Source organism: Theropithecus gelada, chromosome 1, assembly GCF_003255815.1.
Source record: "Theropithecus gelada isolate Dixy chromosome 1, Tgel_1.0, whole genome shotgun sequence".
In the NCBI taxonomy this organism is placed as follows: domain Eukaryota; kingdom Metazoa; phylum Chordata; class Mammalia; order Primates; family Cercopithecidae; genus Theropithecus; species Theropithecus gelada.
The window spans coordinates 149357186-149378763 of record NC_037668.1 but is presented as its reverse complement, the minus strand read 5'-3'; the positions used below and the strand labels follow the sequence as shown (position 1 = coordinate 149378763).

Sequence of the window (21578 nt, the reverse complement as noted above, 5' to 3'; positions counted from 1 at the left end):
TATTCTGTTCCTCAATAAGCCAGTGTAGTAATCTGTTTTCACACTGCTGATAAAGACATATCTGAGACTGGGCAATTTACAAAAGGAGAGGGTTTACTGGACTTACAGTTCCATATGGCTGGGGAGGCCTTACAATCATGGCAGAAGGCAAGGAGGAGCCAGTAATGTCTTACACGGACGGCAGCAGGCAGAGAGAGCTTGTGCAGTGAAATTCCCATTTTTAAAACCATCAGATCTCACGAGACTCATTCATTATCACAAGAACAGCACAGGAAAGACCTGCCCCCACCATTCATTCATTTCCCACCAGGACACTACCACAACATGTGAGAATTATGGGAGCTATAAGATGAGATTTGGGTGGGGACACAGCCAAACCATATCAGCCAGTATTATCAAAAAGCACAAAGAGTCACTATGATGTAATGAATCATTTGTTTAAACAAACTTACTATTCTCATATCTATATCTACCTACTTATCTACCTACATATCTGAACAAAAGTTGTTTTCACCCTTTAATCACAACTCCAGGAAACTATATACGGCCTATGGTGTCTGTTCTTGCTAAAAGACTTAAAATACCCATATTTTGATATTGCTTTCAAATCTATGATCCCTCAGCATCTTCTATGCAATTAATGCTCTTTATGCTTAATTTCTCTCCCAGCCCCTCCTCTGGGAACATGTAGGGGGCAGTAACTGTTTTCTCATTTCCTTATTCCTGGGGCTTCTCTGTCACATGTGCTCATGAGCAAATCTTTTCACCTTGCACACAAGCTGTTTCTCCTCCCACATCCAATTCTCTCTTGCTGACACATGCTGCTATATGTGCTTTCACAGGTGCATCTACTGCTATTACAGGGTCCACCTCCAAGCAGGTACTTCCACCAATATTAATGGCTTGGCACCCCTGAGATTCTGATGAGGTACTCTATTCTCAGAGGTCCTCATTAAAGAGAAGCTATCCCATTCTGTGTGTAGAAAGGAAGAGAATGCCCTTTCACTCTTGGGCTACCTTCTGTTGCATGTGTATTGAGCAGAGATGACATACTCCCCACCAACACTCATTCTCCATAGTCTTCCATAGTATACAACTGTAGCTTTAAAGTGGCTACCCAGCTAGAGACTACATGTCTTCAGCCCTTTATGTAACTAGTTAGCAATGTGACTAGCTATTATCAATGGCATGATAGCAGAAGGGATGCACACCTCCTTTGGACCAAAGCTTTTTAAAAGTGGAAGCTGTTTTCCACATTGTCTTTTCCTTCCTTAGTTAAAGGCAGATCCAGACAATGGAAGGAGCATGTGTCCCTGAGTTGTCATACAGAGAAGATCCAACAAGGAGGTAGGAACAGCTCTCTTGGAGAGGTTATATGACAACAAATGAGCCTGTATATTGTTTGGGTCACTAGATTTATGGGGGGTTGTTACATCTGTTTAGCCTATTCTAACTACATTGCTATTGGTAGCAATGCAATGGGCCCTGTATCACTTTATCTTGCACTTACTAGTTAAATCAGTTCTTCCAACATCCAGTCACTACCTAATGCCTCTGCTAGTGCTATTATGGCTATTTAAGGCTATCGAATCTAGTCTTAAATGCCTGAGGTATTAGTATTTGGCCAATTTTGTATACCCAGACCCTTGCAATGAGCTTGTTCCCAAGAAGATGTCAGATGTGTCCAAACATGTGGAACTCAACATAAACTGGAGGCTAAGACCTCATCTCAGTTACACCTCCATCTATTTTACTTTCAGGCAGTTTGTCACAACCTTGATTCTTGGATAACTGCCTCAATACTAACCTTTCTATCCAACGAAGATTAATTTTTCCCTTCTTCTGTCATTTATACCCCAGGACCTTTGTTCCTGTCTTTGTAAGTCTCATCCTCTACAATCTCAGAATAATCGGATATTACTCAATTTACCAGCTCTATGAGAAATATTACTACTAAACTTCCCTAATTCTCTAAAAGAGAGACCATGTGGCTTGTGCCAAGACCTTTATGTCTCTATTGAAGCTCTGGGAAAACTCCCCTCTTTTGACATCCTTCACCACCTCAGTGTATACATCCGATATCCATGGATTGTACTATTCAAGGTCAGGTTTCGCATAAGCTAAGGAAACTTATGCATTAATTATTTTTTTCTATTTGTACACTTTAATATTTGAGTCATACAAAATATAAGAATATTCTTCAGGAAAGTTCACATGATGACTTTTGGACATGTTATGGTAATTAATGACAAATACCTAATTTTGAACAGAAGAGACATCATTAATGAACTGCAGAAAAAATGGTACATTATGCAGAGAAAGTATATTCTGTTCAAACTTTAAATGTATTTTTTTTAAATTATCACTTCAGCAGAACAATCAATTTTCATGAGTAGGGTCTCTGTTCCTTATTATTCCATCTTCCATAGGTCAGACCTAGAAATGCTTCCTTCACTGATGCCTTCCATTTCATCTACTTCATTTCAACCTCAGTCTCCTTTGTTATTAATCTATTTTTAAATATCTCTTCATCATTTCTTTCTGTTCTGGTGCTATTGCAGTAACCTATTGATACTTTGCTGAGCAGTACAATCTGCTATTCTTCTCTCTTTTTATATAATTACAACTGTATTTTTGATTTTCAGACAACTTTTTAATTCCCTTATTTGTTGTTTTTATTTCCTTTTAAAAAGGGCTATTAGGTTATATACTCTAATTTTAAAGACAGAGCCTAGGGCACAATTCAAGCTTAACTTAGTTTGGACAACTTGGAAAACCACTTGCTTTTAAGATGAGATTCAGTGGATGGAGCAAAGTAAACCCATAACTGACCAAGTGTATACATGTGCTCGTGAGTACACACTCACACCTCTCCCACCCCCATCTACATTCAGCTTCTTTGGTCTACACGTCTTTGGTAGACAGTGTTCTGACTCCTTGGTTATCAAAAAGTGGTTCACAGACTGGCAGCAATTGCATCACCTGGGAACTTTCACAAACGTAAAATCTGAACCCCAACTCCAAACTTCCTGACTCAGAATCTGTCTTTTAAAAAGATACCTAGGATAGTCACATGTGCATTAAAAGTTTGAGGACTACTCTAGCTGACGGCCACCATCTTGACTATGGTGGCTGAAACCCCCTGGCTTCCTCAGCTCAACCCAATAACAAGCAAAGTAAAAGGGAGAGAAGGTAGCAGGGATGAAAAAAAGAAGTCTCAAACAAGAAAGCATTCAGACAATATTTCTTGAATGCATTCTACATGAGTCAGGTCATACGCGAGGGACTTTGACTGGTCTCCCTACCTTATCACCATCACCTGTGGAAGTGGCTATAGCAGGAACTCTGGGAATACCAGCAAATATGTGGAGGAGTGGGGTCAGTGCAGAGAAAGGAGGGAGACAAACAGCTCACTCCCACCTTGGGTCAGGAGCAGACTGAGATCTCTAGATGTATGCACTTTAGGTGTGGATCCACAGACCCTTCTCCAGATACGTCAAAGTACAGAAGAGGCATCATCTAGGCCTGGGACTCTATTTGATTGATCTGAACTTAAGTCATACTAGATGAGGAAATGAAAAAGGACAGTTAACCTCCAACTCAGGATGCATGTCAAGTAGCTCATGCATTAAGTTCAGGCAAACAAGAGGGAAGTGCAGTGGCATCCTGGAAAACTCACATTATATGTACCTGAACTAATAACCAAGCCTATTTATAAGACAGACGTCTTTTCCATGGTGAAGTAATTATCGTCTTTTTTGGTTCATGTATCCCTTTTGGATCTGATGAAAGTACTGAGAGCTCTCACCCTCAAAAATAGAGACTAAAGAGAAAAAAAGAGAAAAATACACAGACTTAACAATTGTATGACACAGACATAAATTGTATCCTACTCAATTTATACAGACATAAACTGTACACTCACATAGTCACCCAAGGGATCCAAGGATTCCATGTTAGTTACTCCTCAATAATCATTATTACTCTTCATTTTCCTCTCTCCTATTAATAATAGTACTGTGCCTTAGATGTTCTCTGTGTCTTGACTTTGGCATTAGTATTTTTAGGATTCAGTGATGCAGAGCATTACTTTATGCCCCTCTCAAGATTTTGGCATTCACATAAGGAAGAATTACATTTCTTATGGAAGAATAAGGCAAACATGCCATATCTTATGAGACTGGATAGAGTTTCAAATGACAAGTGCCAGAAGGAAAGTTCCCTTCCAAAACACAGAGCGCACGACACAGTCACTCAGGCCATTTGGGGCTGGCTTCATTCCTGAGTTATTATAACAAAATGAAACTTGAACTACTGCCTAATTTCCTTTTGTGCTCCCTAATATTATTAAGGATTGAAATTGCATGAATTTTTTTTTAAATGTTCTTGAATTCAATTTTGCAGCTTATAATTTTGACACTGTTGACAATTTCTTTAGTGTGTGTTCCGTTATCCTATTGACAATGTCTGGAAATATTTTTAGAAATCTTTTATATTATTTAGGCAAGGTAGACTTGACACAATATCTCCACATGTAATGATAATCCATAAACTTTGTCTCTGTACTTGGAGCATGAGAAAATAATAAAAATTAAGGTAACATATGAATGTGATTTAAAGATAAACAATGTGGGATTTTAAAGTCAGAAAACAGTTCCATCATTCTTATTCACATTCCTATTCTTATGTGTAATTCTCTCTGGCTATATATCAGGTTGAATGAAAATTCTCCTTTATTTCTGACTATAAAAGTTATAGATAAAGCAGATTTGGAAAGATAAAAAAAAAGTTTATATAAAAGGAAAAATGTTTTAAAACCAAAAAGTTAACATTTTAAAGCATGTCTTTCCTTCCATATATATTTAAAATAGATTTTTGCACTTGGAAACAAAACAAAACAAGCTTTCTCTCTTCTTCGTCCCTCTTCCTTCCCCTACTCTAATTTCTGAGATTTGAGTCAATTTTGTAGCAGGTACCAGTACTTTCTTTCTTTTTAATGGAAAATAAGATTCCATTGTGTGATTCTACTATATTTCATTTATTCATTCAGCAGTTGATGGACATTCTGACTGTTATAAATAATGTGGTATTGACATTTATCAATAAGATTTTATGAGGATATATGGTATACACAGAGGAGTGAAACTTCTGGGTCATATGGTAATCCATCTTTAATATTTTGAGAAACACCAAGCCATTTTCCAAAGTCGGTGCACATTTTACATTCTCATAAGTAGTCTGTGAGAAGACTCTAATTTCTCCACATCCTCACCAACTTTTGTTTTTGTCTGTTTTTTTTTTTTTTTTTTTTTTTTAAGTTGTAATCATCCCTGGTTGGGAAGTGGGCCTGCACAGTGGTTTTGATGTGCATTTCTCTGATGACTAATAATGTCAAAAATCTTTTTATGTGCTTGCTGGCCATTTTATATCTTCTTTGGAGAAATAACTATTCAGATTATTTGCCCATTTTAAAATTGAGTTATTTGTCTTTTGATTATTCACTTCATGTTCTTCATATATACTAGAAAAGCCTCTTATCAGATATATGTTTTGCAAATATTTTCTTCATTATAACATATTTATTACATGCTTTGCGACTAATTCTTTGAGTTGTTTATTTCACTTTCTTGTTGGTGTCTTCTGAAATATTAATTCTAATGAAGTCCAATTTATACATTTTTTCTTCTGTTTCTTAGGCGTTTGGTGTCACATCTAAAAAGCCACTGGCTAATCCAAGGACATGAAGATTTTCATCTATATTTTCTTCTCAAGATTTTATAGTTTTATCTTTTATATTCAATATTTTGTTTAATTTGAATTACTTTGTTTATATGTGAGGTGAGGTAGGAGTCCAACTTCATTCTTTTGCATATAAAAACACAGTTGTCCCAGGACCATTTGTTAAAACGACTCCATTGAACTGTCTTGGCACTGTTGTCAAAAATCAATTGACTATAAATATGAGGGCTTATTTCTAGACTCTCAATTCTATTTCAGTGAATATGTGTATATGTCTATCTTTATCCCAGTACCATACTGTCTGTCTTGATTATAGTAAATTTTGAAATTGGGAAGGGTGAGTTTTCCAACTCTTCTTTTACAAGGTTATCTTGGATGTTTTTGAGTCCCATGAATTTCATACAAACTTTAGGATCCTCTGGTCAATGTGTGCAAAGAAGTAAGGTGGGCGTTTAACAAAGATTACAATAAATCTATAGATCAATTGGAGAGTGTTGTTAATAATGCTAAGTCTTCTGATACATGAGCATTGAGTGTCATTCTATTTATTTAGTGCTTCTTTAATTTATTTCAGTGATGTTTTATGGTTTTCAGAATATAATTTTGCACTTCTTTTACTAAATGTTTTTCTAAATATTTTAATCTTTTGGTGATATTTTAAAAGAATTTTTCTTAATTTTATTTTCAGATTGTTCAGTGGAAATATATAGAAATACAATTGATCTTTGTGTATTCATATTGTACTCTGTACTCTGCAACCTTGCTGAATTTATTAGGTTTTTTTTTTTTTTTTTAATGGAGTCTTGCTCTGTCACCCAGGCTGGAGTGCAGTGATGTGGTCTTGGCTCACTGCAAGCTCCATCTCCAGGGTCCACGCCATTCTCTTGCCTCAGCCTCCCGAGTAGCTGGGACTACTGGCACCCGATACCATGCCTGGCTAATTTTTTGTATTTTTAGTAGAGACGAAGTTTTCACCGTGTTAGCCAGGATGGTCTTGATCTCCTGACCTCCTGATCCGCCTGCCTCGGCCTCCCAAAGTGCTGGGATTACAGGCATGAGCCACTGCGCCCAGCCTAAATTTATTAGCTTTAATACTTTTGAATTAATTCCTTAGGATTTTCTATCTATAAGATAATGCCATATGCAAATACAAATAACTTCTCTTTTTCCAATCTGAATGTTTTTTATTTCATTTTCTTGGCTAGAACTTTCAGTATATTGTTAGGTGGAAGTGGTAGCAGGTGATATTGTGATCTTGCTTTTGATCCTAGGAAAAAAGCATCTAGTTTCTCACTGAAATATTTGGATATATTAGTATTTTCAGCCCTCTACTTGTTATTTGTATATCTCTAAATAACATACCTAATTAATACCTAATGACTTTCTACTTGAAAGTTAGAGAAATTAATGCATCTTTACCTTTTTCTATTTCTCTTTTTTATTCATAATTTCTAAATTTATATCTATCCATCCATCTATAGAGAATCAATTTTATAGCATTTATCTTTCATTTTACAGCCATTATGTCATATATCCTTTGACTATGGATTGAACCTTATACTTAATATACACTCACTATATTATGTTCACATGAAAATTATTCAGTACAAAACACAAAATTGTGATTTGATCTTAAATAAAATTGAATTATTAAACACCTATGTAAGGAAACTATCCTTAAAGACCATAAAGACCAATGGATACTTTGAAAATATATTTTGACTTATGTATTTATTTCTTTGGATCATAACTATTTGTCATTTCCTTTGTTTAATGTTGCCCCCAGTCTTACATTCCTTTTTCACTTTGCATATTAAATATTTTAATATGGGGTTATGAATGGTAATATTTTGACCATCTATCAGTACAAAAAGAATCTTAACCTCATGTTGGTGCCATAGCTTGGACAGAACTGAGTAACAAGTTTTTCTTCAAAATGTCTTCTTTTGGAATTTTAAGGTAATTCTGAACTGCCTTCTAGTAATGTTAAATTCCTAATGATGTTAATGTGACTCTCATTTCCTTGTCTCTTTCTCTCTCTCTCTCTCTCTTTCTTTCTCTCTCTCTCTATATACACACCCACACACATATATATGTACATATATATGTAGCATTTTATTTTGAATTAATAACAAATTATTTCTGTTTCCAAAGAAATCTGAGATAGTTATACTGGAGCAATATGTGTTCACTGTGTCCCCACCCAAATCTCATCTTGAATTGTAGTTCCCATAATCCCCATATGTTGTGGGAGGGACCAGGTGGAGATAATTGTATCATGGGGGCAGTTTCTCCCATCCTGTTCTCCTGATAGTGAGTTCTCATATGATCTGATGGTTTTATAAGGAACTTTCCCCCACCCTCACTTGGCACTTCTCCTTGCTGCCACCATGTGAAGAATGATGTGTTTGTTTCCCTTTCTGCCATGATCGTAAGTTTACTGAGGCCTCCCCGGCCCTGAGGAACTATAAGTCAGTTAAACCTCCTTCCTTTATAAATTACCCAGTCTCAGGTTTGTTCTTATAGCAGAGTGAGAATGGATTGATGCAGTAAATCAGTACCGGGTAGTGGGGCACTGCTGTAAAGACACCCAAAAAAGTGGAAGCAACTTTGGGACTGGGTAACTGGCAGAGTCTGGAACAGTTCGGAGGGCTCAGAAGAAGGTAGGAAAATATGGGAAAGTTTGAAAGAGATTGGAGGGCTCAGAAGACAGAAAGATGTGGGAAAGTTTGGAACTTCCTAGAGACTTGTTGAATGGCTTTGACCAAAATGCTGATAGCAATATGGACAATAAAGGCCAGGCTGAGGTGGTCGCAGCTGGAGATAAGGAACTTGTGGGGAACTGGAGTAAAGGTCCCTCTTGCTATGCAAAGAGGCTGGCAGCATTTTGCCCCTGCCCTAGAGATCTGCAGAGCTTTGAACTTGAAAGAGATGATTTAGGGTATCTAGTGGAAGAAATGTCTAAGCAGTAAGTGTTAAAGAGGAAGCAGAACATAAAAGTTTGAAAAATTTGCAGCCTGACAATGCAGTAGAAAAGAAAAACACATTTTCTGGAGAGAAATTCAAGTTGGCTGCAGAAATTTGCATAAGTAACAAGAAGTCAAATGTTAATCACCAAGACAATGGAGAAAGTGTCTCCAGGGCATGTCTCATCAGCCCCTCCCATCACAGGCCTGGAGACCTAGGAGGAAAAAATGGTTTCATTGGCCCAGGGGCCCCCATGCTGTGTGCAGTCTAAGGACTTTGTGCCATGTCCCCACTGCTCCAGCCGTGGCTAAAAGGGGTCAACATACAGCTCAGACCATTGCTTCAGAGAATGGCAGCTCAAAGCCTTGGCAGCTTCCACATGATATTGGGCCTGCAGGTGTGCAGAAGACAAGAATTGAGGTTTGGGAACATCCACCTAGATTTCAGAGGATGTATGGAAATACCTGGATGTCCAGGCAGAGGATGTGCTGCAGTGGCAGAGCCCTAATGAAGTACCTCTGCTAAGGTAATGTGGAAGGGAAATGTGGGGTCAGATCCCCCACCCAGAGTCCCCACTGGGGTACTGCCTAGTGAAGCTGTGAGAAGGGGGCCACCGTCCTTCAGACCTCAGAGTGGTAGATTCACCGATGCCTTGCATTGTGTGCCTGGAAAAGCCACAGACACTCAATGGCAGCCTGTGAAAGCAGCCAGGAGGAAGGCTGTACCCAGCAAAGCCACAGAGGCTGAACTGCCCAAGGCCATGGAACCACCTCTTGCATCAGCGTGCCCTGGATATAAGACATGGAGTCAAAGGAGATCTAGGAATAGAGAAAAACTTCTCCAACTTAAAAAATAACAAGAGCTACAGCTAATATCCTGCTTATAAATGGTACAATCTTTCAAAATTCCATCCAATAATTTGATCCACTTTATAAGATGTTAAAGAAAGAAATCTAGAGCCAGTGGCATGCTGAAGTACTGTGCACTGGTTCATAAGAGCAGATTAAGTACATCTCTTCTGAATTCCATGTTCAGTGACATCTCACTGGTAGATTGAAATTGATTGTGGTGGGCTTTTTTTTTCTTAGTCAGTTGTTAATTATTTATAAGCACAGAACCACCCAAAGTTGTCTAGCATCCCTATAAAATGGACTTGAAATAGAAGTTTGAATTCAGAAAAATCAGGTTTCAATTTCTTATAGATCTGAATGGTGAAATGGACAGACAAATCTGATGCACTGTAACTCAAATAGGTTAGACATATAACTGAGATTCTGGGAGGTAAAACTATAGCTTACAGTCTTCTTATACTATATAACAAAGCTCTTGACCTTAGATTTTCAGGGAGAAAAACTGTTCTGCAAGTGAAAATTTACATAATGCTCAGATTATTGTAATGACCATCTTAAATGAGAATCTAACTATAAGACCAGTGCTTAGAGAATCTCTCTTTATTCATTCAACATTTATGTGACACATACGTATTGGGGGCTTTTTATATGACCAAAACTGTTCTGTTTATGTTGGACAGAGAGAAAAAAAGTAAACAAATAAATTAATTTTACAAAGTCTGTAATGAGAATAACATGAGATGATGTAAAAGACTTGAGAATGTTTTGTAATTGGGTGGTCAGCAAATATATCTCAAAATATAATATATCAATATTTGAATGATAAGCAAAAGATAGCCATGCTGAAAACTCAGGGTAGATGTGTAAAAATGAGATATAATTTAAAGATATAGTCAGAGTTTACTAATTAATATATGTAAAACTGTAGTATGACTTTCTGAGAAAATAGTCCCTCAATATTATAAAATGAAAATAGTAGAAATTGTCTTTATTAATAATTTTTCTACTCTTCAGCTTTCTAATGAAGCATATAATGCCCCCTTATTAACACATGATGGTTACTATGAAGGTCTTTGAATCCATATTTTGTCTTGGTTTATATTTGTCTTTTGTTTGGGAAAGCTATTTTTAAGGAATTCTCAAAATTATATGAGAAAGATATTTTGTCTTGTATGTATTATGTTCACAATATAACTTTTTAACAAATGTTCTATAACTGGATTGTGGTTTATGCTCCTAGCCTTATTTATTTATAACAGAATATACAATTGTTAAAAATTAATACAGTCATTGAATTGAATCTTCAAAGTAAATTTCTCCTCTACCAATTTTCACAATTTTCACTTATTAGTATTATCAGAACAGGTAAAAATTTCAACTTAAATAAGAAGCTTGTTTTTCTGCTTGAGGTAGGATTCATGAACCGAGGTTAGTTAGAATCTGTGTGCATGTAGGCTAGACATCAATATTTGTGATGTAAGTAATAAAAATGTTTTAAAATTATAAAAAATCCATTGTACTTTTAAGAGGGGAAGTTAGACTAAGAAATTTAGAAGCGGGGCTATCATAATTTCCATTTGGCTCTAAGTGTAAGTGACTTTTGCTATACGATCTTCTATGGAATTTTTGGAGAAACTATTCTTGTTTATTTATATTGTGTATTAATATTAATTCACCAATAATTCTAAGACATATACCTCAATTTACTTGGAACCTCTACCCTTCGATGTTTTGACATTTGTAAAATTAAAACTAAAATAAGCCTTTTTATATGCAAAGGACCACCAAACTAGTGCTATATTTCATGTCCATACTAAAAGTTGCACAGGAACAACCATCTCTTTGAAATGCAAATGCACATAGAGGATTTCTTGGTAAATGCAGTCTTCAATTCTACTAGTGAAATAACATCCAAATAAGTTTCTGGCAGACAGAGTAATCCTTTACCTTAAATACTCAGAAAAACTCACCTGATCGCAAAGAATGCTACCATTTCTAGCACCAACTTTATCACAGTCACAGGGTTTGCAAACATCTATGGCTGAAGGATCTGCACCAACTTGTCGGAAAAAGTAATCCTTGCACAGCTCACAGTTCCTTCCTGCATCAGGGAAAGGTTATGCATTATGACTTCTAATTCATTAAAATCAGCTGCATAATTCAAAATTAAAGACTGTATTCCTTTGAGGGAATTCTATAATTTTCGGGACGTCCATTTTAATGCACCTTTCATCTCTACCTGCCAATTTAGTGATCCAGAGCATATGAAACAATGAACCTGTTACAAACTGTGCTTTACTTCATTAAACTCCCATCTGTTATATAATACCACACTTTTAAAAAGCTGTGCTTTATAGGGGCCCATACATTTGGAAAGAGTTTGTTCCTAAACTTAAAACTCTATGTCTAGGACCAGGCACTTTATCTAAATTCAATACAGTATGAGAAATTTCTACATATGTGGTAGATGATACTTATATAATAAGAAGCAAGTAGGTATGTAGTACTGGAAATATTTTTCTGGAACTCAATCATGTAAAATGGGAGACTTCTCTTAATATAATTTATTATTCTGTAGTTAACACAATTAAAAACAAATGATTATGTTAGTGGCCATTATTTTTCATTTCAGAGATTGAAATAGAAATTCATTATATTTAGATATACCAAGTACTTTTCATATTAAACACTAGAATAGCCTGGCATGTTAGATATATCAGGTAATTCCTATAGTTTATAATTTATAATTGCAAATTTCCCTTGCTATATTATGTAATTAAAAAAACCCTAAACTACAAGGAGTTTCTAAAGTTAACATGAGTAGTATATAAGATAATTGAAATAAGCTGAAATAAAACTTAAGGCTATCAATTTCCCCTTTAAACATGACGTAATTTGCTCAAAAAAATGTTGAAATTGGCCCAATATTAGAAGACTACAGAAATAATCAAGTGAAAACTCATATTCTGATAGATATTGACTATTGGGCTAATTAAAAATTAAACAGACTTATAATATTTCTAGACTATTTCCATTTACATATGCTGTTGACTCCCAAATCTGTACCTCCAATTTAGAAATTCTCTTTTTATTTATCAATTAATGAATATTTATTGTGTGATTACCATGTACCAAATACTATGCTAAGTGCTGTGCAACATAGTAGTGAACTAAATACACAATACCCATTGCATCTCTTTCACAAAGCTCTCTTACAGTCTAGGAGGTAAGAGGAATCTTAACTAAATAATACCAGGAGTAATACACATTTATAAACCATGATAAGCATAGTTGTCACTAACATGTATAAATTATTCTGATCTTCTTTAAAGCATCACGAGAGGATTTCCTTGAAGAAAAGAGCTTCAGAACTGTGTTTCCAACTGCCCCCAGGAGTTTCTCCCATGTCTCTTGGAAACATAGTGAACATATCCACAACAGAACTTGCCATCTTTCCCTCATCTCAATCCTCCTGTATTTTCTATCTCAATGGTTGGCACCAATGTTGAGCCTACCGCTCAAGCTAGAATGTAATGCTAGGTATCAGTCTTGGCTCTCCTTCCTGCCCTTGCCTGCACTCTGCTCACAAAACACTCACTTTTTTATCTTAAATATCTTTTGGATCTATTTCTCTCTATCCACACCATCGAAATGTATTCTAACATCATTTCTCACCTGCACTATTGCATCACCTCACTAACTGGTTTTCACCAACCATTCTAACCCTCTGCAATCCATTTTTCACTTTATAACCTGGTGTATCTTTTAAAAACAAGTTACTGATTATGCCCCTTTACCATATAAAACCTTGACCTTAGATAAAAGCCAAATGCTTTATCATGGCTCCAGAGTTCTCTATGATCTTGCCCTGCCTTCCTTCCTAGTATCTCTTCTTACCACCAGCCATTTGCCCATCTTTCAGTTTTTCAAAGGTATCACATTTCTCTCTCCTCTAGGCCACTGCACAAAATGTTTCCCTAATTGTAAGCCTTAGTTCACCATCCTAATCCTTCAACTGGTTAACTCCAACTGTACTTGCCCTATCTTAGCAATCATCAGACAACTTTGTAATCATTCCTTTCAATAGTCTGTCTTTCCCACTGCACAATAACCCAAAGACAGACAATTCATTGTCTTATTCATCTTCATGTCCCCAGCACCTACCCAAGATCTTGTAATATTTAAGTTATCAATAATCAGCTAATAAACGGATTCATGCTTAGGAGTACCACTTTGAAACCCATCAGATATATGCTATTATATTTTACAAATTCAGATGTTGGCCATTTCTTGCCATTCAAGAAAAGGATGGTATTTTTCAATGACTAGTCAAATGCTTTGTAGTTTTAGAACAGGACTTTGATTATCATGATCTCTATTTAATTAGTGTTTTCAAAAAGAGTATTCTCAGATTACCAGTGTCCATGCCAAATTTGAATGAATGTAATCTCCACATGAGAATCCAGACATAAAGGACAATAAAGGGGACAAAAGGAAATTTATTTTAAGGATATTTGTTCAAAGTAAGCATTCCTGAGTTATTCTAAATATGGTTGTGGTTTAGTCAAATGGTGTGCACTCTTTAAAAAACAAAACAAAATAAAATAACAACAACAACAAAATCCTTTTCCTGAGAAGATATAGTTTAAGACTAGAGTGCTATTTCTGAAAACTACCTAGTGATTTGGAAATAGAAAGATTTGGTGAACCAGCTTTGGTTTTCAAACTTAACAGTATGAAAGTACATTCTTAAATAATATAGCAATAACATAATTTAAAATAATATCCATTGTAGATAGAAGCACACAGGCCTCCAAGACCAACTCAGGAATTTATTTGCTACTTACCTGTAGTGTTATGCTCACAATCATTACAAACTCCTCCTCCCCCTCTGAAGTGCTCAAAAGGAAATGGGTCTACAGAGACGTTGTAATAGCAGCTTTTGGAATGGCTGTTGCACTGACAACGTTTGCAATTGAAAGCGTGAACTTGATCACCTTGGCGGAAAGGCTTGTCATTATAAAGAGGCAAGCAGCGATCACACTAGAACAAAAAGTATCAGAATAGTAAAGAAACTGAAAGCTAAGATTTCCTTCCATTTTATTGAAAGGCTAGGCCTTTCACCAGATGTAAAGCACATACCAGTGAGTAAAAAGTCAGCAATTATTTTGTTTGAAAAATATATTGTAAGTCAGAAATAGCATATTTATGGGCATAGTAGGGTAGAATTGTAAAAGCGATCATGAAAGCTTGAACCATGTAAAATGATCTTTTTTTTTCTTAATTTTTAATTTTTGTGGGTACATAGTAGGTGTATGTATTTATGGGCTACATGGGATGTTTTGAAAAAGACATACAATGCGATATCAACACATCTTGGAAAATGGGATATCTATCCCCTCAAGTGTTTATCCTTTGTGTTACAAACATGCAAAGTGATCTTAACAATCAACAGGAAAGGTTATGATAGTTCTAAGACTTTGTAAAACTTCAACATGTTAAAAACTCCCCACTGCCGGTTATAAATGTAAGTAAATAAACCAGTAAAAACGACCATTTATTTAGTACTCTGTAATTTAAAACATTAAAAACCCGGAGAAGTTGTTTTACTCCTTTGTAAAATACTGAAAGTACTTTGAACAGTGCTTGCCTTCATCTCACCTACAACTTACCACACTGAACACAAGCATCTTTTTTTTTAAATTTTTAAAATATTTATTTATTTTTTTCTGAGATGGAGTCTCACTGCGTCCCCCAGGCTGGAGTGCAGTGGCGCGATCTCGGCTCACTGCAAGCTCCGCCTCCCGGGTTTACGCCACTACAGTAGTCCCAGCTACAGGTGCCCACCACCACGCCTGGCTAATTTTTTGTATTTTTAGTAGAGACGGGGTTTCACCGTGTTAGCCAAGATGGTCTCGATCTCCTGACCTTGTGATCCACCCGCCTCGGCCTCCCAAAGTGTTGGGATTACAGGCGTGAGCCACCGCACCCGGCCACATCTTTTCTATGCCTTGGTGAATTGCCACGCTCCTTTCTAAGTTTGAATCAGCTTCCAACATTTTAACTTTTATACTTTTAGTGTTGTGAAGTACCTGTGAGAATTCCTCTAATGTGAAGTGTTTGGGATGTCACTTCCTCCAGGACATCTTCACCCTATTCGTGGCAAGCACTTTCCTCACTTAGGTTAAGTTCACCTTTACTAAGAAGCTCTGGTTACATGTTCAGAACCCCTCAATCCTCAGTAGTATTTCTTCTATGACTCCACTTAGGTCCAATTTGAGTTTTACTTCAAGTATTTTCTTTGTTTGCAGTGCTTTCCTCTTTGCTGTCCAATTCCTCTTCTTTTTTGAATATCTGTGTTTGTAAAGTCTCACTCGGGTTTATCACTCACAAGGAGGCAACAAAACCACACGCTTCTCTGTCTATGAATAAATTGAATAATAGATGTGTAGTGCACAATCACCAACAGATTTTGAAAAAAATAAACATGATTGGTCACTGACCACAATGTGCATCTCTTATTTTATGTAGTAATTTGTGGATTGCAGAGCCAGCAGCAATGTTTGTTTATGTAATTACTCACAGTAATATTCAATGTTACCTGACACTTGAGCTACATTGTTGGAGGACTGGTAGCATTTAACTAAACTATGGTAACTGATATTCATGCATATCAGAATTGTGTAAGGAGAGAATTGCCTGTATAACTGTAAGAAAAAATTTACTCAAATTACATAATAGATCTGTCACGTACTGAAACAAATAAAAAAACCTGGATATATGTTTTATAATTAATTATTTCAACTTTCTAATATAAATACAATTTATGGACAAAGCACAATTTTTTCCATACATTTAAATAATAGTTCCACTGAACTGAGTTTAGTATAGCTATAGACATAAAAAAATAAAATAAAGGCAGGAAGTAGAAAATTAAAAGCACTGTAATTTGACTAGCAAATGGTAAGTCAAAATGTCAACACGAGTCAATTTCTTTTAAATTTGTATATGCATATATTTTTTCTTTATGAAATTATGAATATATGTGGGTATTGTGTTATTAAACATCATATATTTTGTATTACTACATAGTTTTGTATTATTAAACATCATGTATTTTGCTGCATTATTTCTTATATTTCTAAGATAACATTCAACCATTCTGCAATCATTACACATTTAGTTTTTTTTCCATTTTCTTTTGGGAATGGGGAGTGGATATATATCTAAGTATTACCTTAAGAAAATTATGAGATGAAATTACATTATCAAAGAGTATAGACATTTTAAACATTTTGTTAAATATGGTCAAATTCCTTCTAGAAAAATTAAACTCATACTCACACCAGCAATATATGAGAATGTCCATTTTCTTGTGTTCTGCCCATAATTGTTATATTTTCACTATTTTGATTTTAGATAATATGTCAATTACTGTTTTAGTATGTATGTCTTTGGATACTAGTAATGCCAAGCAATCTTCACCTAGTTCTTGGTTAGATATAGTCCTTTTTGAGAAAATTGTTCGTTTTTCTTTAGTATACTCTTTTCTAATTGACTTTAAAGATTTTATCAGATATTAGAATTTTCCTTTGCCTGTAAAATAGTGAAGATTTAGTTTATAATTTTAAATATACATTTATATTTACTTCCTTCCCCTACTTTATTGGCCAGAATTTTCAGCATAATAGTTAATTTATATAGTATAGTAGTGTGATAGGCATAATTATCTTTTTACTCATTTTAATGAAAATATCTATAATGTTATAGCTTTTATAGTATTGACTATTGATTTTACATAGACAATTTTTATCATTTTAAAGAAGAAATTGCTACTTCAAAACAACCAATATGGATTTTATGTAAAAGAAATAAAAAATATATTGTCAGTTTTATTAAATGTTCTGACTTAATTGTTTGACCTATCGCATTGATAAATTATATAATAGGTTAGTAGGTTAACTGGAGTCTGTGGTTGCATTTTTTAATAAACCCAACATCATTAATAGTAAATAATGCCAAGTAAAAAAAAATTAGGACTTTTACATTTATAATCATAAATAAGATTTAACTAGGTTTTTATAAAGACTTTTATTAAAATAAACACATCTTAGAATTTTAATAGGTAATTATATGTATTTGTATTTATAATGCTAATTTTAATATCTGAACGATCAAAAAATTCTCATTTTGCACACACACTAAAACTATTACATTTTATCAAATTATATTTCATGTAAAGTACAATCAATTCAAGATAAGATTTATAAGAAGTAAATACCAAGATTTCTGAAAATCATTTTTCTCACTCTCCATTTGCTGTGAAATACTTAATGTGACTTCCCTAAGTGCCCAGCGTATGCCAGAGTTACATGTTAAATTATGAATCAGGAGAGTCAAACCATGTAAAGTAATGTCTCTCTGTTTATCCATAATAATGGTCCTTTGTTCTTTGTTTTATATTAACATTGTTAAAAACTATTTTCACATTGGGACAACAAAGGTTATTCTATTGCTCTATTTTAATATAGAATAAATAGTAATAAATATTTAGTATTTTAGAACAGTTTGACATATTTCATAATCATTATTGGAACATACACTTGTCAAAAGCATTTTTTTTTTTTGCCAGTATTTACTTTTCCCTGCTAGTTCAATTTCTTCATTTAACAATCTTAAAGGGAGAAGATAAAAAATAAGAATTTAGTTGTCTAGTGTGTTACTGTTTAATGGCATTCCAAAATTTTAACATGAAAATAAAATGAGTTTTTTCTACTTAGCTGGGGAGAGAGAAAAAGACAAAAAGGAGAAAAATAGTAAGAATGTAAACATTAGGTCACAATGTTTACATCGGGTAGTGCTACATTTTAATAATTTGCAAAAAATAATTCACCCTTTTGGCCATTTTACAATGGTCAAGTTAAACTCAATGGTCAATTAAAAATTTCACTGTAATATTATTTTTGGAGTGATAAAGATTCTTTTTCCCCACAGCCATTTGCAACCCTTTAGGCTAAGGTAGTTGTCCTTCCTCTCATCTCTCCAAGTACTCTATTAATACCTCAATCTTGCTCCTGTCAGTCTACTGAAATGATTGTCTTTTGTATATGTATCTTTCAGGAAACACAAGTTATTGACTTTATATTCTCTGTGTCATCCACACATTAGGAGCATGACAGACAATTGCTAAGCTGTTAACTGACAATTCACAATTAATAATGATATTACTGTCCAAAGAAAGTTGTTCTTGAGGGAATTTAGAGAGGAGACAGGATGGGGACAATTCACAAACAAGGTGACATTTATGTAAAGTCTTCAGAATTGACTGTTATGTGATGATTTGCAATAAAAGTCGCTTACAAATATAAAATGAAACTCACTTTATAAAAGAAGAATATGTGGCAACCATTAAAACATTGTCAGCTTTGGGTCTCTAGCCAATAAATTTAAAGTGGGGAAATTGACCTCTTTACATTTCCCTCATCAGCAATACCCATATGCAAATCAAATTTATTTCATAAAATCAAAAGTTAGAGATTTAGGTACAGGCTGGGAGTCAGACAGCTTAGTTCTATTATTGGTGCTGCTGTTTACTAACCACAAAAAGGCCACTGTGAAAAGTAACATCAAATGCATACTCTCATGTGATGAGTATACTCTCATTTGATGAGTGTATACTCTGGTTACTATATTAGGCATTTAAAATGAGTTGTTTCATTGAATCCTTTAGGCCTGGGTGATACAATATCTCACATCTAATTTCTGTTTCTTGATTTGCCTGTGTTCTTGTGTAATTGCCTGTACCTCTTTAATTCTTATTTTTCTCACTCATAACATGACAGTAATAATACTCCTCTCATAAGGTTGCTGTAAAGACCAATCAATTATCAAAGTGCTTGTCACACAGTTGGCCCTCAGCAAACTTGCCTACTACTTTGATTGCTATTGGATTCACAACAGAGGATTAAAGAGGTTAAGTAACATGAACAACGACAATGGACAGTTAGTCCTAGAATCCTCTTACTTCTATGAATATCAGTTTCATCATGCCCAAAACGAAGATAACTTAATGGAATGTCTTACTTATATCTGACTCAAAATAATCTTTGGATAAGTGGTAATATATAAATAATGCCCAAAACAAAGCCTGGAAGTTATTACACGCTCAAACCTGAAAGTCAGAAGATGGAAGAGTAGGAAAAAGAAGGAAGAGAAGGGTAAAAACCCAACAGAATTGTTGATCTCAAGTTTGACTAGCACCAGCAGTATGTGACTATCACTATGCTATATATAGTCTATAATCATTAAAAGGTGATTCTGTGATTATAAATGTACTGGTCTATGATCTGCTTTGGAGGAGGTAGCCTACAGAGTGGAACAAGAAGAAATTTATGACCAAAATTTATTTCTGGTTAATTTGATCATCTGTATCTACAACTACAGAAGAGGTCCTATCTATCGACAATACTTCCTAGAAGCCATCAGACATAACTACTACTTCTTCTAGTAGCCCTGTGTATGGGGAAGATACGTTCTAATTGGATAAATGAAAGAATAGATGAAAATTTGCCTTCTGACTTCTTGGATTTGAAGGAGAGAAATAAGCTCATTAAGCTGTCTTCCCCAGTTCAATTAGCCATGCAACTAACCTGATTCCCAATATTTTAAAAACCCTATTCCATTGTAAAACTTTTGCCAAAGGCAAAATTTTGTTGTAACAGAATGCCCTGAGCCTATTTTTCTCTTGACTTCAAAGTGTTCTCATTGAATAATTTGTTTACTCTATGGTGGTTTTTATCATTCAAGTTGTGCTTTCTTAAATATAAGTTGGTAAAAGTGATGAGATGGAAACTGTGGTCCTGTCATACTGATTTCAGATGCAGTTTGTCTTTTACAAAACAATTGCTGGCTGTTTGAGTTTGGGATATTGCCTACATGAGTTAGTGAAGCAAATCCAGCAAAAGTATTCCTTTGCTATTTCTAGGAGGACATGTTTGCTTTTTGATTATAATCTTTAAGAAATACGACTTCAGATTTTATATTTAACGTCAGCCCAAAAGCCATTATCAAAAAGCGTAATTGTAAATAAGACTGGACTAAATGTTGTGTCAATGTTCCAAAGACACCATCATGGCTGCCTTAGTGTTTGAAGCCAAAGACAAATTTTACCACTGACCCATTGGAATGGTTCTGGTCCTACTAAGCTACTTGTTATTGAAAATGGCTGGCCTTTCTTTTGTGGAGAATAAAAACCCTGCAGATATATGGGTAACCTGTTCGGTTTTCCTTGAGAAAACAAGCATAGCTGTTATTTTTTGATTCTCAAATTAATATTTTTTAGATTATGATGATACCAGGATGACAAGAATTTATAGAAAGGGCCAGTTCAGAACACTGCTTATAGGAGAGGAGTTTATCCATTCCTTTTAGGAGGAGCAACATATGTATACATTCCATGGGACCCAGAAATTCCACTGAGAATTTAGGAGAACACGTTTTTAAAGCCGCTTTATAAAGATTTTCTGTTTTAATAATGGGGTGTTGATAATACTGAAGAAAAGGAAAAATTAAATGCCCAAAAGCAAGAGAGTAGTTTAAGATGTCCTAATTCTTAAAAAAAAAAAAAAAGGCTAACATTTATCAATATAAATAGAGAAAGATATTCATAATAGAGTTTGAATTTAAAATCAAGTTAAAAATAATATATAGAGTATAATCCTCTATTCTAGATAAAGGTAGATTTAGCTATAGATATAAATATACAATTTTAAGAACATAGAGACAGATGAGACAGGTTTACTTATAATAACAATAATATAATGACTGAAAGTATATAAGCTAAGAGTATTAGCTGGGGTTATCAACGGGTGGAAGGTTTACAGATAAAGTTTATAACTTTATTTTTTCCACAATGTACATTTATTACTAATGTATTAAAAATTAAGGGAAAATGAAATGTAACTGCATGAATGGTTACAAGACAATTACACATCATTTGCATGTAACATTTCACTAAGGAAA

The 21578-nt window shown here is 34.7% G+C and overlaps 1 protein-coding gene across 2 annotated transcripts in view; it reads right to left on the bottom strand.

Annotated features, from left to right (window-relative positions):
- Positions 1–21578, bottom strand: part of USH2A (usherin) — a 795153-nt gene that overhangs the window by 647094 nt on the left and 126481 nt on the right. For both annotated transcript variants that reach the window (XM_025367266.1, XM_025367257.1), the window contains 2 exons: positions 14405–14600; positions 11528–11658 (listed from right to left, as the gene is read on the bottom strand). In XM_025367266.1, coding sequence (XP_025223051.1) covers positions 11528–11658; positions 14405–14600 — 327 coding nt within the window. The remainder of the gene's footprint in view (positions 1–11527; positions 11659–14404; positions 14601–21578) is intronic.